The sequence below is a fragment of the Larus michahellis genome, chromosome 1 (assembly GCF_964199755.1).
Source record: "Larus michahellis chromosome 1, bLarMic1.1, whole genome shotgun sequence".
Taxonomy (NCBI): domain Eukaryota; kingdom Metazoa; phylum Chordata; class Aves; order Charadriiformes; family Laridae; genus Larus; species Larus michahellis.
In genome coordinates, this window is record NC_133896.1 from 68,463,204 (window position 1) to 68,482,227 (window position 19,024).

A 19,024-nucleotide genomic window follows, 5' to 3' on the forward strand; every position below is an offset into this window, starting at 1 on the left:
TGAATATTCAGTCCAATCCTCCTGGTCTCTTTCTGTCCTCCTTTCTCCCCAAAAGCTTCATGGATCTCCACAGACATCCCACAAGAGAGGGTGACAACCATTCCCCAGTAAGCCCACGAGGCTGCCATTATGTGACATGTAATTATACAGCTAAATCAGGGTCACGCGTCTCCCTTTAAGGGTAAAATATGGTATTACACTCTAAATTCCTGTACTGCAAAAACAAACAGTGCCATCAATTCATTTCCAGTCAGACCTCCACCCCCTTGGGAAAAGTATACAGAACTTTCTGGTGGGAAAAATAGTTTGGGAATACAACCTCTTTATCAGAGTGAAAGCTCTTCCTTCATTCAGCTTGTCTTTCATTAGCCACCCTGGTACACTCCAGTGAGGAATGTGGCTTGAAGAGGTACTTTGAGGTCGCAAGAGGCAAGTCCTGAAGGGGTATAGTTCACTCTTGATATGTACTCATAACTCCTGACAAGATTATGAGGTCTGATCCAAAGCTAAGTAACCACATGGCCATTCGTAGGTAAATGTTTCTGAGGAGGGTATGTTTTTAAGGAAGGATCCCGTTACCTTGCACACGAATGAAGCGTCTGTGTTCTCTGTTTTCTTTAAGCTCTCTTACTGTGAATAATATCTTCCTATTTTTCACCCTTCTGTTTGAAACACAGAGGGAGCAGGTGAGGAGGAAAGGAAGGGTTTTAAATTCATGTGTTTCCTTAAATTCAACACTGGCATATTGGATGTGGGGTTGAGTAAAACTACATTCATATCCATGGTTCCTCTCTATCACTCGTCTAAGAGGTGCAGGAGGAAGAGATCTCTCTGAGTCCACCTTACAGCCACACAATAACAGACCATGATAATGCTCTTTCCGTGATCCCAGGGCAGACCAGCCCATGACTTTCAAGCAAGGAGCTGGCTGGTGAGACTCAGCAGAGCATTCCAGGGGAAACAGCTCACAGTGTAAACCTGGAGTGACTCCACAGAAGTTAGCAGAGTGACTCCAGATACGCTGTGGTGTCACAAAGGTCCAAAGCAGCTGTTTGTGGTAACAATGAAAAAGGGACCTTTTCTCTCCTGAGATGTGCCAACTGTGTCAGTGCAGTGTCGCTGCTTCCAGTGAGGTTACATTACTGCAACTGGGAGCAAAATTTAATTCACTGGCTTCAGTGGTCATCTGAGGACAAGGATTTGGTGCTGCTTGTCACCTGGGTTTTGTACCAACAGCAAATGTTGTTTTACCAGCAGCAATGGCTATTGGGCTCTATGTCTGGAGTTGCTCAGTAAAAAGAAATTGTGAAATTGTGAATTTGGTTACACAAAAACATTCTTTGCAGTATGATGCCAATCGTAGTAGACATAACAACCTATCCATCACCACAGATTTAAAAATACATAGTCATCATTTTTATGGGCAAAACCTGAACAACATGTTTTGGATCTTCACCCTTGCAGCTGCCCAAAAGCAAACTCTGGTATTCTGAAGTTGCTTGGGTTCCTAAAGAAACCCTTAATAGTTCCTAAACTATGCAATTTGAGAAGGAAATGGAAGATAGCCATGCTATCGAATGTATGTATTTGGCATGTGAGCAGTGCCATTGCCTTCAGCAGGACTGTGCACATGAACAGGGGCAGGAGGATTGGGTCTGTTGTCTTCTACTCCGTTCTCTTTAATCCTGCAAGTGTACTCTCTGCCAAGGTTGCATCAGGCTGCAAAGGCACTTTTTGCAACTCTGTGTGATCTGTGTCTGTCCTTTATTTATTCAAAATGCGTTTGCCTCTACAATTTAATCTGCTGTTCTCTCCCTCCCCTTCCTCTTGGTGAAGTCTAATTACAGTTTTATTCCAGGTCCATCTGGTTGCTAACGATGCTGGACATCACCGCTGAATTCATTCTAATATTTGTTGTGTATTTTCTAGGCTGGACGCTGAATAATAATATTCTCTGAATTTGCTTTTGCTCCTGTTTCCTTCCTCCCTGTTGTAGCTAATTGCGTAGTAATGTGTAGCCATGGGATGATTACTCCTCCCAGTGTAGATCTGCTAAGAGTTGCCTATTTCAGGCTGCAGAATAAAGGGGTTTTTTTCCGGTTTTGAGAAGAAGATTTCAAAGTCCACTCTACCAGCAGCTCCCTTCACTGGTGTGGAACCAGCTGGGCAGTGGCTTTCTCTGCTTCATCTTTTTTTTTTTTAAATTTATTTTTCCTGCCCCAAACATAACCCAATTTATAACTGTGAGTCTTAAAGCATCCTGGAGGCAGTGTTTCAGCATTTAGAAAGACACTTTTTGCCAGTGCCTGCTCCATGTGATGGTTGAACCCACAGTAATTTCAGGTTCCCAAGCCTTGTGCAGTGCCAGTGCTGGGATTTTTTTTTATTATTATTTTTTTTCTACTTGCTTTCTGCAGCACTGCCTGGGAACACAGACTCACACTTTACCCATGACCTGACTCTCTGGCTAAGAATAGCAATCACAGTGCAACTTGGGTTCAGTCTCACTGGAGACATGCTGCAGCTGGGAAACAGGGAGGTCAGATTACCCATGCTCACAAAGCCAAACACATAAAAGGAGCGTGGGGGATTTTGTATGCTCACCTCCTTTTAGGACTGCAGAACAAGGGGAAGAGGTTGGCACAGGTTTTCAGTGAGCCAAGATAAGTTTTCTTTACTCAAGACGTTGACTTGGACAGGAAGTTTACGTACAGCTCACCTCCTGGGCTGAACACAACCTATTCCAAAAGGGTCCTGTACCCTTATGGCCCATCCAGCCAAAAATCATGCAGGATGAGGACAGCAAGCAGATGCTAATTAGCATCTTCTGAGCCCTGCTTAGGACAATGAGATGTTTGAGACAGCCCATGAAGTAATTCTGCCCAGCAAAGTGAAGGTATGAGTTTAGCACATGCTCGTGGATCTGCCATAGCTTGTCCCAGACAGCTGATGTTGCAGTGGCACTATCTCTAGCAGAGTGAGCAACAGGTCACTGTAAGCACATGCTAAAGCCAACTCTGTTCTCATTCTTACCCCTTCCTGGTGGGATGCACCAGAAGATGCATGCTACATTCACACCTTCATTTTTTGATGTGGACATGCTTTCAGAGGAAGAAAAATACCAGTCCTGCTCTGTAGTTCTAAGACAGGAGCTAAAGCACTAGTAGTAGAAACTGTTAGGCTGATGACTGTTGTAATAGTCATTGTGACTGGGTAAAGATAAATGTGACAACCAGTGGAGTTAAGTAGCACATCCCCAGCTTGACTGTGCCCTCTGCTCCGTCGTGACACAGCAGCTGGCCATTCCCAGCACCAGCACCGAGCATTACATCTGGAATATGGACTGGTGGATTGATAGTGACACTGGCAGAAGGGGAGCCATTTTTTGAGAATTGTATGACACCGTTCCTTTACTCTTCCCCCAGCCAAGCCTAAGCCAAAGGGGGAAGGGCGCTGTGTTGCTAGGAATCGGAGATGTCTGGAGGAGACAGTCCTGTAAGCCCTACTCCTGTGAGCAGCCATGCTCAAGGTGCTCTATGTGGCTTCCCTTTGCCCCCCGTCCCAGAGCTGGCGGGGAGGGGTGGCTGCCCTGGGATCTCATTAGCTGGATAGGAGCTGCTCACACAAGTCAGGGACCTCAGGACTGGGCTACAGCCTGAGACGCAACTAGTAGACTTAAGAGGAAAACCCCTTGAGTATTAGGGCAGTAATTCTAATGGTAATTTTGAACTGTTTTTGTCTGTCTAACATTCCTTTTTAATCCCCATCCTGCCTGCCCCTTCCTTATGTAGGGTTACTTTAGTGATCCTTGGAATGTTTTTGACTTCCTCATCGTAATTGGCAGCATTATAGACGTCATTCTCAGTGAAACTAATGTGAGTATTACTCTACCCTCCCCAGGATACCACCACCTCCTCCTCCTCTGCTGTTCCTTCTCTCTTTCTCTCTTTCTTTCTCTCTTTTTTTTTTCTGGGTTTTTTCCCTCTAGTCATGCTTTTATTGAACTTGCCGTCGTCCTTCTCCTTCTCCCAGGGAAAAAAAAAAAAAAGGAGGGGGGGAAAATGCCTCCTCCTTTTTCACTTGTCATAGCTTGCCCCAAGGCTGTGACTGGTGAAAGCGCACAGAGTTTGGGGTGTGTGTGCTTTTTTTCCCTCCAAAAGGTAGACATGCTTGAGTGTAACTTTCTGACTAACCAGGCTTTTGTTGATACCCTCCATCATGTGAAACGTTACAGAGGTTTGAGCAACCAATACTGTAGAGTGGTAAGAGACTATTTAATATGCCCACGTAACCTCTTTCTTTTCTTATTTTTTCCCTCTTCTCTCCCTCTTTCATGCTTTTTTTTTGTTTTGGTTTTTTATTTTATTTTATTTTACTTTTTACTTTTTTTCCCTCTTTTCTCCCTTTCCCTCTCTCTCTCCCTCTCTCTCTCTCATTCTTTCTTTCTCTTCCTTTCTCTCTCTTTCTCTTTCCTTGGCTTCTCTGCCACATGCAGCACTATTTCTGTGATGCATGGAATACATTTGACGCCTTGATTGTTGTGGGTAGCATTGTTGATATAGCAATCACCGAGGTGAACGTAAGTAGCTGGCGTCTGTCCATGATCGTGCCTGCTCTAACATTCATTTGTCTTTCCCGGGTTCTTTTTTTTTTTTTCCTCCCCCTTCCTCCTTTCTTTTCAGTTTGTTTTCAAAGCTTTTTGTTTAGTTTTGAAGCTCTCTCTTTTTTCTTTCTCTTTTTTTTCTTTTTGTTTTCTTTTTATTCTGTTTTAATTTTTTGGAACGACTTAAAGGACTTTTTGACTGTTGCATCATTTTCTTCCCCTCATAATCCGCCTGGCATGAATTAAACTGTATAGCAGGAAAAGTGATGGGAAATGTGGAGTGTAAGTGAAAAAGCTATTTGTGCCATGGGAAGCTGCTAGAATAGTCCCAGGCCAGCACTTTGGTCTGCCCAATGTTATGCTTTGCTTCCCATGGCAGTTCCATACTCTCCACCCCACAGAGATCTAAAGGTCAGTTCTTTCGAGGTGGAACTGCGGGAACCAAACCAAGAATCCTCCCTGTGCCTCCTCACCCAATCTTCATCCAAAAGAAATAAAGACCAAATCATCTCTGTTCAGAGGAACCTGCTCCTAATATTTAGTTTTCTAATTTGAAGAAAAGGTAGATAAAATAAAAACAAGACAGAAAGACCAAAGAAAAACAAAGCGCCAGCGTTTCAACACAGTTTTTTGGGTTTGCAGCCCAATTTGCTCCATCTCACGAATTCCACCAGCACAATTGACACTGATTGGCCCCACTGTTACCCATCTCAGCAGACAGGTGAAGGATTGAATGAGCCCCGGAGACTGAAATGAGCAGCTGGTGTTCAAGGAATAAATCACATCAGGCACGCTTTTTCCTCTATCTTTTTTTGGAGGTGGATGGGTACAGAATTACAGGATAAGTAGACAAAGGACAGGCAGGAAGCACACAGATTCCCAAAAGAAAGATCACAAAGGATCCACTGGGTTTATGAGCACAGACGAAAATTGCACTGCAAAATCCAGCTTAGCAAGGCCAGGAAAATATAAAGATTGAAAGAAAATTGCTGCAAATATGCTAATGAAAAGCAAATCAATCATGAATTTGTAAGTCGATGCGGCTGTTGAATAAATATTCTAGCTTGAAATTGTTGTGTAGAGGCAATCCATGGCAAGCAGAAAAGTGACAGCATAGTTTTCACTCAGTGCTGTGTTTAGGAAAAAATGTAGGCAACATTTTGAAAAAATCAAAATGCCCTACTTTGAACTTTCCAAACAAAATGTTTTCGTGTCTTGATTCTAGTTTAATTTCTGTTCAACTTAATTTTTTCCAATTCTGAAAGAAGGACATGTATCCAAGTTGCAATATTTTTATTTAGAATAAATGCAATATTTTATTTGACACTAGTCTGTTTTCCTTGCCTTTTGAGAGAATGGAAAATAGTTTCCAACTGAAAATAACTTTTTTTTTGTCTCTTAAATGTCCTACTTTCTGTTCTGATTTCCCCCAGAATATTGTAAACAATTTTGGTTACCCTTTTACTACAGAGATATTAGGATCGAGCTGATTTTGCAGAGGGAAGTTACAGCGATCAGCAGGCTGAAGTTGTTAATTTTAAAGAATGAAATGAAGCCTTTTCTGTGCCACATTTGTCACAAGAAAACTAAATGGGGAACCTGGCAAGAGCCGTCAGATTGTGAAAAAGTTCCATTCTCATCCATAGAGGCAGAACTGTACATGGTAATTGAGGAAATAAGTACAGTTAGTAAGAGAATAATTACGCTAAACTTTAGCAAGATTTTCCTGACTGGTGTATATGAATCTGTAGAAAAGTCTTTCAAGCAGAAAGGAGGGAAAACCTTGTGTTTTGCTAAATAAAGGGAGGCCCATCATAGTCAGAAACCCTGTACTGGAGGGAAAAGCTAGTCGATCTCTTTGAAGAAATTCACAGTAACTTCCTATAAATTAAAAAACTTTTTACCTCATGGTTTAAGACACTTTGATATACGTCTCATTAAACTTTAGTCAGCTGAGAGGAAGACAGATAGCCACCCAGGCTTCCTCTTACAGTCAGAGGAGGGAAATGCACACCTTCCCAGGCCAACTGATGCCTCCCTGTACGTGTCTATGACAGGGAAAATGAATTGCTGTTTGGAGGTGCCCATCCAGTGACTGGAGAGTGTCTAGGTTTGTTAGGTTTGTCTAGACACCCAGCTCTCAGACGCTAAACTTAAGCAGGATGAATCGCATTCATCCTCAGCATGTTGTCAAGAAGGTCATGCTGCTGCTAATTGTGCTGTGTTCAGATCTTCAGTCTCCAGGGCTATCCGTATTGGTGTGTTTAATTACCGCTGACAAGGCTCCCTCTCTTTTCCGTTCCGTGTCTAAATTCAAGTTCATGTCAGCCAAGGCCCAGAATCCAGTTTTTAGTTGCAGAGGTCTATGAAAAAGGAGGGTGTGCCTCTGTTCAAACAGCCATCACCTGTCTTAGTTGAGGAGGCAGCAGGAGCAGCCCTGACTCTTTTAGTTAGGGTTATGAATAGCGTTTCATGACGGTCCCTCTGTTTCCTCTAAAGAATCCTTTCCTTCTATACAGTTTTTACAGATTTCTGCACACGTCTTTTTGTTACCTGGCATGTTTAAATCTTCTCTTTTTATCTAGGCAAGTCCTTTGCTACTAGTTTCTAATGTTTGTTACTAAAAACTTGCACAATCTTTTGATGCACTGATAAATAAGCAGCACCTATGGATGGAGTTTGTTCTGAAATGTTCTGAAATCCCTTTGCACTTATAACCCTTATTGAATAAGAGAATGTTTTGTATGTTGGTTTGTCCTGTCGGATTCCCTTCCTGCTAGCAGCACTTGATATGTTGCATCTGTAGCAGATGGGCTTTGGAAGTAGCAGCCCATCTTGGACGGACAGTTGTCATCTTCCCAAGCAGTGTGAGGCAGTTTATCAGATACACTTCCCTTCTCCTCAGGAGCTTGTTGCTTTCTTGCTGTTTGTGGGTTTGAGCAAACCCTGCCTTGTGTTTCTGTACACTGTCTTGTCTTGTTCCGAGAGACCTGGAGTCTGAAAAAGAAAGAAAATATAAACCCTAAAATGCCAGTAAACTCCACTAATTGGAGATGTTTAGCCTGGTCAGGCACAGGTAAGATGTTTCTGCCCAACTGCTTAGAAGCTGAAGAATGTTTGTCGTAGGGTCTTGGAAGGTGCTGCTCTTGGAGCTAAGGGACAGTTTTCATTGTGGTTGGTTAGGAAAGATGGAGACACCTGGCACAGGTTAATTTGACATGTGGCCATAGACATGTAAGCCTGAAGTCTCTCTGAGGTTCAGCAGATGTTTGCACTCAGGGGAAGCATACCCAGCAAGTGCTGAGCTGCGATAGCTGTAGTTGCAGTGGGAACCCTGACTGACAGGCTCCACAGCGTCCCTGTAGGTGTGCGCTTGCGTCTATTTGTGCGGCTCCCCATGCTCTGTTTTTACCTTTTGACAATTATTTTTGTTTCTTGAAAAGGAATTTCCCAGACCAAAACCTTCGTTAAGATATATGTGAGTGTGCATGGGTGGGTCTTCATGTGTGCACTCCATTAGTCGTAGTATATGTTGCTGAATGGGTTTGGTTGCCTGTGTATGGGCTACAAATCCATGGGAGAGAGTACAGACATGAATCCGTGTGTGGAGGAAAGAGTGTGTATGCAAGCATACGTATTTCATGCGTTGTGAATGGTTGTTGATGGAGACACATGGGTTGTTGTGTATGTAGCTGAGTCTACGAACGTGATTTCTGAGCCAATGTGGCTATCTTACTGCGCAAGTTTGATCTGCTTATGGGTGGGTGTTTATATCTGAGTTTCCTGTATGCAGGCATGTTCCTCTGCATGCCTGTGGATGAGTGTACACTTGCATGTCAAGCTCAGCATATTTTTGTCAGCATGGCTGTGCATTCAAAAATAGTGAGAAGGCATGGACTCGTGAGGTAGGCTTCCAGGTTGCCTTCACGATTTCTGAGTCCTTTAGGAAGCCTCCACTTGAAACACCTCCATGGTGTGGAGATATGCCAAGTGAGTGATAGGTCCCATTAGGGACTGCAACTTGGGAACATCTTCCATGTCCCCCCAGTCAGCTCCACAAACACATGGAGGTGCATCTCACACAACTAAGTGCAAAGGGCACAGGGCAGGTTAAAATCTAGTGGGTTTTAAAACTTCAGAGCGCGGCATAGTTTCTGCCAAATTCACTTTCAAATTGCCTTACTTTCAAGTTGTGTTTTCAAAGCTTTTCTTCTCAGTAAGTGTTACACAGCTAACTTCCTAGCCACAAAATGAAGATTTTTTCAAAATTTTCTGGAAATATTCAGTGATTCTATTTTGGGACGCTTTTAAGCCACTTCTTAAGTAACTAAAGAGGGAGGGGAGGACTTTTTCATCTGCTATTCAAAAAGGAATTTCCGAGGCAGAGACCACATCTACCATGTGTCAGCTCTCTTTAAGTGCTAAAACCAAGAATGACTTTTGGGGAATAAGATGAAAGATGATGTAATATATGGATCCTGGGAGCTAGGGCCTGTGGGTTGTATTCTTTGGACTTTGACTAGATCCCTATACCTCAGTCTCCCCATCAGTAAATTGGAGATTGTTATTATGCCCTAAGTTAAGAAAGCTTTGTCATTAGTGTTTACAAAACACTTTAAGTTCCTTAGAAGAAAACATTAAGGTGGTAAAAATTATTACTATCTATTAAAATAATAATGGGAAATAAAATGTTTTAGGAGGTGAATAGAAGTCAGCACATTTGGAATATATCATCCCAGAAGTAGCTGCAGGCACTGGCTTGCATTTCCTTCCGTTCCACATCAGCAGACCCAGCCTGGAGTTGAGCACTGTGAAGCTGACTGACAGCCTGCTGTCCCCTCCTCCAGGCAAAGGAAGTTGCTCATTAATATTTGTTGTGCTGTATCAAAGGGGGAGATCAAGTTTGATTTGTGCTCTGTGCTACGGTGCCCAAAGTGATGAAAGAAAAACAGTCAGACTGGGAAAGCTGCTAATGTAATGTCCTTCCTCTCAGTTGGAGACAAAAGCCAACACCTCTCTGGTCCATAGGGTCCTTATTTCCTTCACCCTTTTCCCTGCCAGTGTCAGACCAAAGATTAGCTGTGGCTGAGTCTTCATTTGCCACCAAAGCGATGCTCATAAGCAGTGCCCTCTGAGCTGGATGGGTCCCGGGGGCCAGCTGGGAAGTTGGCCCATCCAGCTGCAGTGGGCAGTTCATGGTGTGGAGATGTGTGAGAGTTAAGGAGGCATGTTCCAGTGGGAGCATGTGTGTCTCCAGAGCACCGGCATAGGTACCAGTGACAGTGGGGATGTTGTGTTTGATTCTGTCTGTCTGTCTGTCTTGAAAGGATGTTGGGGAGGAAGGGCTTGCGCCTACCTGTGAGCCTGTTGCCAAGGGCTTCTGCTGGTGCCTCTGAGCGTGTCTGTATGTGCGGGTACCTCTGTGTTCGTCAGTTGTGTCTGGGAGTGCATGAGGATGACTGAACAAAACCATCTGGACTGGTATCCATCCCTCCTGTTGTACTCAGTGACCATACTTGTGTGTCTGAGTGTGACTGTGAACAACACTGCAGGAGTCACAGAGGAGGAGGCGGAGGAGGCACCCGTGACAGGTACGCAATGCGATACAGCAGATGTGACAAGCCAGGGGTATGTGCAAGGATATGAGATGAGAACTACCGGGGATAGGGAATTGGTGACTTGTGGGCTTTTGTGAAATAATGGAATATTTCTCTGCGTAAGTTGCCCTTCTGTTGTAGCAGTACTCGTTTTCCTAAGAGTGAGCGTTGTGACTGGTCTGAGGGTTGATGGAAATGGTGGGCTTTTTAATGAGGGAGGCAACAGGAGGAGAAAAAAGGAAAGTAAAATGTTGTGTGTGATCTGATCCTTGGCTGCATCTGGGGTACGTAGGACCTGGGTGCTTCAGGACGTGGCACCCCTACAAAGAAAGAGAATCCCAAAACCCATCTTGCTGTATTCCTTCCCCTAGAAAACGTTGCTTAGGACTGTTGTGCCCAGGCCTGCTGGGCAGTGGTTTGGTGTTTGTCTATCAGATATTCAGGAGAGCTGAGTACTTTACATCTTGCATTTCTGAAAAGTTTTCCAAATTCTGGTAGAAAGTCAGCAGAGGGTTGCAGCTTGGTTGATTCCTGAGTAAGTGCAGTAAGGCCAGGGAGATACCAAAGCATTCAGCTCCCAAGGATACTTGGAGACCTGTGCAGTGATTTCTCCTTTAGTCTTTTTTATTTCTGAAGTAAATGATCTCAGGCTTAAACCAGGCGCACGGGGCCTTTCCTTACGGTCATCTTGCTTTTGGTGTCAAGAGGCTTCATATGATTTGTCATGGGCTCCTGCTCCCATTCTTTGGAATATCTGACTGCCTATACTCAAGTCTCCCTCTCACCTTCTCCTGCACTTCTCCCTTTTAACCCACCCCCTGCCTTTCTTCCTTTTCTCCCTTGCTTTCCTCTCCCTCGTCTCCAGCCACACTAAACCTCACAAGTTCATTTTCACCCTCAATCAATGTGTCTGAAGGCAGAGAACCAGTGGCTTAAATCTTGCAGTCCTCATTCAGGCAGAACTGCCCCAGGGCGTTTCGCCTGCGCAAGGACTGGAGCGGTCGTCCCCTGCGACACAGTCCTATACACACACACCCCCCCCCGCAATGGGAGCAAGGATCGGTGGAAGGACGACATACATCTTAGCCTGCACCTCAGTTGGGACTGGCATTCATCTCTGTCGCTGCGTCTGTCTGTCTGTCTTTCTGTCTCTGCCTGTCTGGTTCTCTACGCTTCCACGCCCTTTGCTGCTCAGATTTTGGCCATCAGCTGCCACTGGACACAAATCTTTGCAATTCCTAGAACTTGCAAGTTCATTTACGCAAACCTTCCGGAAGAGGCAGAAAACATCTCCCTCCCTCTCTCCTCTCTCTCCCTCTCTCTCTCTCAAATGCCATCTGGGTAGCAGAGGCCTCCAAATTATGTAGCAAAGGGCTGGAGAAGCACAGTGGCTTCTTTTGACATCTTGTGTTGTCATACCCTTACTGCTGCCACCCTAGAAGTTGTATGTAGTCCTGAGCTATCCCTGTGTGTGTGTATATGTATGTATATATGACTTGTTTTCTTTTTGGTAAAACTACTGATAAAATTGATGGGGGAAGGGGCGGGATTTAGTTTGCTTTTTTTTTAATATTTGCTGGTGTTTTTATGGCTAGAATAATCCAGGTAACACACCACGGTGGCCCCAACTTCTGTATGTAGGAAGCCACGTTGAAGCATGGTTGTGAGCTGCAGCAATGGCGAACGCCAGTACACAGTGCTTTATTTTGCCTTTGGTGAACATCAGGAGAGCTGCCCTCAACTATTCCTCAAGTTAGCCTTAGGTCGATTTGGATTTGATCACCTCTTGGGCTTAATCAACAATTCTAGTGCATGTTTTTCACCTTGTGTTGGTGAGAAAGAAATATCGTAAGACTACCTGACCACAACCATGTTTGAACAGGGTTATTTTGTTTTTATTTATGTATATTTTTGTCGCGAAGATGGGGCCTCTTTTTTTGCACTTTTGACTTAAGAATGTTGGTATTCCGAGTGCATTTCCAGAGTTCATAATGTGATTTGCCCATTCGAAGAGGTGATTTTGGTAACTGCACAACTCTTTCTGTAAGGAAATCTTATGAAATATGGGCAAACAGAAAAAAAATGTATGTATTTTTTGCAGAAAATGGGATAGTAAATGCAAATGACTCCTTCCTCAGTTTACCTGAGTATTTGAGCTGTTACTGATGACTAGCAATATTAGCACCATAAGAAGAAAGCATGTAATTTCCATGGGGAAAACCACTTTGAAAGACGACTCTCCACACTACCCAGTTTTGAGGAAATACCTCAATATTGTGACTTCCACAAAACTACTTGTTGTACTTGGCTTCCAACATTATTCCAGGTGGATGGAATAATCAGAATGTATTTTAATGCAGAGGAGATTTAAGAGCAGCATAAAAATAAATTTGCCGTACTGGGTAAATATAACCACACACATGCTAGTTAATTTAACATGAGAAATAGAAGATAAAGAAACCAGGAGAACAAATTCTTAAAAGCTAATCGTAAAAGCAGTAAAAAGAAAGTTAGATAGCCCTATAGCTTTAAGACTTGATGCACAAACCTGTCTGGATTCCTTCTGAGTGAAAATGTTTAGAGCTCTCTTTAAAATTGTGGGGCACAGCATCTCACGGACTGCACTGAGGAGTGGATCGTGCTTTTAGTTACTACAGGCTTTCACATACCCAAAACCATGGTGGGTTTTAAGGCTTTTAGAGAAGGAGTCCTGATTTCTTATTTGACTGTAAATTATTGTTACAATGGCAATAATAGCTAACAGTAGGAACACAAAGTACCACAGGCCTTGTCCTGTGTTGGTTCAATGGTAAAAAAGTGTGATGTACATTTCAGTACAAACACCTCTTTAAAAAGCCTTCATCCAGATTTTCTGACCAGTATTTAATTTTTCTTATCATTTTTCTATCACATTTCTTTAAAAAAAAAAAAAAGTACAATATTCTGGCATTGACATTTGTGATATAATACAGTTATATTTCATTTTCCTTTTAATTCCAATATGTTTTTCCACAAAGCTAGTTAAAATGCTCAAAAGAAAAAATAATAAAAAACATCAGAACTACCCCAAGCTGGTTATATTTTCCATTGGCTTGCTAGCCAGGATAAATCATTCCTTTTGCCGAGTAAAAGTTTCTTTTAGATTTCACTGAACTCTAATAGAGATTGTATCTTTATATGAATCCATAGAAAAATCTCTGACTCCTTAGATTGTCTCTTACTATATTAACGTTAATTAATGATAGCTTCCTGAACACCGTAAGTTAGATGGTCAAAAACTGCTTGGATGAGTTCAAATCCAGCTAGTTCTGTCATGTAAGGCAATTCCTTGAAGCGGTGAAAGATGTTTTCTGGCATTTAATTCTCCTTTTTCTAAGACCTACTTTGCTGACAATGCCCAAGGAATTTTCCAGCATCGCTGTTCTCCACATGCAGATTGCAGTAGTAAAGGGTGCTCGGTCCCCTGTATTTCACTCATTCAGTTTTGCTGTAAAAGCTTCTGTTCTTCATCCAAATTACAAGAGCTTTTAACATCAGTCCTCCAAGACCTCATTGCGTGAACCATCTCTTGCTATTATGCATATTTAGAGATCTGCTAACCGGTTCCAGATTGCACTGCCAGTTGCAATGAAAGCAATGAAAACACATACAAGTATTTTACTTGTTTTCCTCTTTAACTTTCTCTTCTCCCCCATCTTCTTATTCTCAGTCATTTTCTTCAAATTTTGCTGAAATCTTGGGTAGCAGAGATCACGTTTCCCATTCCCAGGAGCACTGGGAGTAGTTTTCAGCAAGGCAGTAATTAGTTTCCCTTTACCTACTGTAACAGTGATTTTTTCCAGTCTTTCTTCAGCCGAGATACCATCAGTTCAGGGGAAAAGCTGTTCCACTTTGTGCAGGTTTTTGTGCCAGGCACTCAGCAGCAGTTCAGCATGGTGATGGGTACCATTTTGCAAACCCAAATACAGACACTAATAGAAATTTTTGAGGTCCCCATTAAAGAAAGACCTGATCGTGGGTTTTTTTGCTGGTAGGCAAGAGCATGTGGCCTCTCAGCTGGATTTGTAATAAAGGTAAACACATATGAACTAATTTTACCCTTTCTAATATAGTCAATATAGCACCCTCATTTAGCTCCTGCCGCCTTCCCTCTGCCCTCATATGTACCAGCCAGGCAAACATAAGAGGATTTTTTATTTCTCACTAGAAAACTGTTTTTAAAATGGCTGTGCTCTCACCTTCCTTCACTGGTCTGTTCTTCATGGAGACTGTCTGGCATAACATGCCAACAAAATGACTTCTACTTCATGTATCTTCATGGACATCTGCTAAATGGGACCCATTCCCAGCTGCATCCAGATAACCTAGCTGTAGAGGCTGGATTGCTGCTTACGGTCACCTGATTGATGGCCAAAAATCTGGGTCTGGCACTAATTGCCAGTAAATTTTACAATGTTGCAGAGTAATGAGGCATCCCAGCTGGTCACATCCTAGTCACTCTCTCAAAATCATCTTTTAAACTCAGAGATACCAGTCAGCCGTGCTGTCTGCTGAGCCTTAACTGAGTGACGGAGAGAAAATCTGCTTCACCTAAAGCCAGATCAAGTGACAGCTTTTCCTCAGCTGAACAGATACGAAGGCAAAGTTGCCTTAGCAGTGAAGAAACACTTATTAATAGAAAGGCACTAAAACAAATTGGTATTTAGAGCTAGGGATTTTGAGTCTCAACTGTTTGCCCAGCTTTGAACATAGTAAATCGCACACAGTGAGCACATATATCATCCAAACTATCCCTACTATTTTTTTTAACCAGAGAATTCATCAAATCAATAATCCTTTATTCTTGGAAAGAAGTGTAGAACAAAAATCTGTTGCTCAGTAGGTTTGCAGCAGTCTGCAGTCTCCCTCTGACCACCTCTAACATGCTCTGATAATGCCTGTGATTGGCATTTCCAATCCCAGAATGGCTCATAGGCTTTATTGTATCCCATATTAACATACGGAAATCCAGTACGACTCTGTAGGCTGTTCTCTTCTGGGAAACATATCTGCATCAACATTAAATAACTTTCTAATTTAAAAGGCAATGAAAAGACACAGCCTGGGAATTAAATACTAACTGCTACAAATCTCAACTGAAAATGGTCCATAACAAACTCTCTCTTTGGGTTGCCGGTATGTCTGGCTGTCCTGCCCAAAAGCAACAGGGGCTGCCACTATGCCTGTATCTACTGTCTTTTGCAATCCATAGTCCTGTTGCATTTGAGCAAAGGCAGGTTGGGTGTTCTCCTGTTTTCAATGTCCTGTGCAGTTTCTTTCAGCACCTTCATCAAAGCATAAGATGGCTCATCCATCTTCACCCTGTCCCAGAGCCTTTGGGCTTGCCAAAGGAAGGATCCTGGCAACACTGTATGCAGAGTCTTGGAGCTGGTATGCTGCCTGCCTTCCTCCCTGGAAAAACCTGCTCATGATCTAGTCTCTGCCTGGCTCCATTAGTGTCCAGAAGAGTTATCATCCTGAGGAGTGGGTATTTTGCTGCAGACCACAGGCCTGCTTCTGACCTTAACACCACCAGTGTAATTCCCCATCAGTTACACAGGAGTTGCAAAGATGCTACTGAAGCTTCCTTCTGGATTCATGCGCTCCTGCCAACAGCATCACAGTAAACCCTTCATACTGAGCTCCCAGCAAATGTCTCCACAAATGGAGTCCTACAAAGTCAAAAAGTCTCCAGCCTCCTTTCTGCCATAGGCGGGTGGAGCTGCCCAGAGACACCCCACTAACACCAATACACAGACGGCACCAAGTTTCAATCTGTTCTTCCTTCTTCCTTATCCTTTTCCCACACCATGCAATCCTGTCAGATAATAAATGAGTAATTAACAAATAGCTGTAGAAGTGCTCAAATGCTCAGTGCGCTGAAGGCAAGCACAGCCATGACAGAAGGAGGACATGCTTCTGGGAGTTTGCTCGATTCCTCAGATCACCAGCCCCCAGGCAATATGAAGCCAGTAGATGATACTCTCAGTACTAGTGGAGTATTGCAAGGTGTTGGAGACAAGGAAAGCTCCTGCCTACCTATGGCTCAGGAAATTCACCTTAGAGAAGAACTCTGCTGCTGTTATCCTTTCCAAGAATGGCTGCGGGATGGTACAAGGAATGGAAAAATCTACACCTTAAGCAGCACACAGCAGTATGTCTTTCAAGTAATCAAGACTGGTATGAATGCTTTGAACAGTATCGTTCTTCTTTTTCTTTTCAAGATCAAAACCAGCGGCACAGTCTTAGCATCGTAGGGGGTGAAGCTGCCTCTACTTGCAGCCCTCCAGAGCAGCTGTGCTTTCACAGCACTGCTACAGATAAGAAGTCAAGATAATGGATTTATTTGGGTGTTTGTGATGGGACAACCTGGATATGAAATGAACTGTCATTAACAATGAGTCAAAACTAGATCCAGGCTGTGCTCCTTATGGAAAAACGCGCCCCACAGATTTCCCTCCATCCACCCCTCCCTTCCAGACAGTGAAAAAAAAAAAAAAAAAGAAAAGAATGACCAAAGTACGGGAGAACATAAACCTTCCTGAAGAGGTGGAGGAAAAGATCAGGTGGAGGAAAAGACAACTGCCCTTTCTAGCACAGTGATAAATACACTGCTGAGTTCAGTGTTTAAAAGCTGTATTAACTTTGCCATAGGAAAGACAGTGAAGCATGTTGGACTACTTAGGAACAGCAATGATGAAACCAGTGGCACGGATGGTAACAGAGCTGAGGAAAGCTGGAGGTCTGGGAACTCTGACTTTTCACATTTGCTCTCTCTCCGTCTTGCTCAGTGGCCCGGTCTGTTCCCGGGGTCGCCCCTCTCAGTCTGCTCTGGGCTGGGACAGCCTGATTACCTCCTCTGGGGGCCCTCGCCCTGTGAATCAAGAATTGGTCAAGTGAAAAGGCAAGCTGAATGAGAAAAGTCCACTCTGTCACACATGGCTTGTGGCAAAGGTGTTCAAATAGGCAGAACCTCTCGTCAGCTGATACTCAAACTGGAAAATCCCTAAAATCACACCACCTGTAAAACAAAAGTGAAAGGTCCTGCACACAAGTAGCCTTTCAACATTTATTTTCATGGCTTTGTTTATCTTCAGAGCCTTCCTATCCAGATGTTCTGGGGCTTTTTTTGGCTACCTGTCCCACAAAACACAAATAAAAAAAACACAGGCAAGCTGCACCTGCCTCTCTGAGTCAGACCAGTACTTGTACCTGAAGATGAGCACTACATCTCTGATAGTGTTTAATATCTACTTGTTTCTCAGGAGCCCCCCCAGGCTTGATTACCATAAGACTTGAACTCATCATTTACCCAGAGCTAATGAGAAGGATTATTAAAACATCCTGAAAATTAAGAATAATTTGCATAGATATACTTTACCAATTGTTCTGCTTTTCTGAAAGTCATGGGAAAAAACTAGAGCTTTCAGCTGCGTAAAAAGTGACTCTCATTAACTGTCCAGTAATTGTCAATCTAGGGTAATCTGCATAACCAAATTAAAGCAATTGACTTTCCTTATATTTACCTTAAGCACTTGGAACCGTAAGATTACTGTCTGACAATTTCATGGATATATATGAAATTAATTAATAAGCTATTCAAATTGGTATGATTTGCATATTTGAAGCTAATTAGAAATGCAAGCTCTAAAATTTCAAAATCTTACAATACATAGGAAATGAAGGAAAAAAAACATGATAGCTGCAGGACTCATCTGCTTTAAAAGTTACCTTGACCTTATTCAAAATATTCAAAATAGGCTTTTGTTGCATACGGATATGCTAGTATTTCCCCTGAGATCTGAGATCATGTGGAATCTATGTGAAGTATAAATGCATGTGTATTGTATTTGTATGAGCTGCACTTTACGTCTATTGACCCATATGAGTTAGTGCAGGCAGAAATGTAATGGCTAACTTCATTGCAGGTGTCACATTTTTCTTAATTCCCCTTATTGCACCAAATAAATTTTCAATTCCCTAGTGCCAGAGATCTCAGTCTCTTCTGCAGAGCTATCTGAGGATAAGCATGTTACATTGCACTGGAACAACTCAGGGCTTTTTCCAAGGAAATCAGCAAGGTGTTCACCATTTGCTCCAGGAAAGGCATACACCTGGATTCCCTGTTTTCATGCAAGCTGGCACCCTTTTCTAATATGCATTAAAACCAAACCTCAATTTATGAAAATTAGCAAAAAAACCCTGCCTCTGGTGCTTCACCCAGGTTACAGTTATAGGAATGCTTAGGGTTTTGTTTCACAAAAGGTCCTTGTAATTGTAACGCTTTTGTTCTGTTTTAGAATAGAATAAAGATTTAAAATTGCAAATTTTTCAGTAAAAGAGCATTCCAGCAGAAATAATTGAGGAAAATCAAAACATTTATTTAAGTAAAGTAAAACCAGGTTAGTCTAGGATTGATTTTTTCATAGTTATACAACATTTATAATTGAAATGAAAACTCAAATTGAAATGTGTGCGGACAAAATGTGAGATTTCAATCTTACATTTCTTAAATGCTTTTTTCAAAATTGACATATTTCTACAGAGCATTTCACTTTCAGCACCGGCATTCTTCTAATGGAAAATATTTTTTTAGAAAAAAAAATAATTCTGGCTAGTTTTATTCAAAATATTCCCAGAAATTCTCAAAAAACTGCACACTTGATGGAAGAATGCAGAGTCTGAGCAGCTTGCCTGTCTTATTTTTTGCTTTTTTCCTGCTAATAATTTGATTTCACTGTAAGGTTGTGGGAATTGAGAATTATGCCATCTGCAATCCAGTAGT

General features: G+C 42.5%; 1 protein-coding gene across 32 annotated transcripts in view; it reads left to right on the forward strand.

Moving 5' to 3' along the window:
• CACNA1C (calcium voltage-gated channel subunit alpha1 C) overlaps nt 1-19,024 on the forward strand; it is a 484,401-nt gene that overhangs the window by 427,185 nt on the left and 38,192 nt on the right. For 17 of the 32 annotated variants that reach the window (XM_074584549.1, XM_074584593.1, XM_074584602.1 and 14 more), the window contains exon 30: nt 4,496-4,579. In XM_074584549.1, coding sequence (XP_074440650.1) covers nt 4,496-4,579 — 84 coding nt within the window. Of the gene's footprint in view, nt 1-3,791; nt 3,876-4,495; nt 4,580-19,024 lie in introns of all 32 variants that reach the window. The other 15 variants (XM_074584499.1, XM_074584530.1, XM_074584575.1 and 12 more) reach the window with 1 other exon arrangement.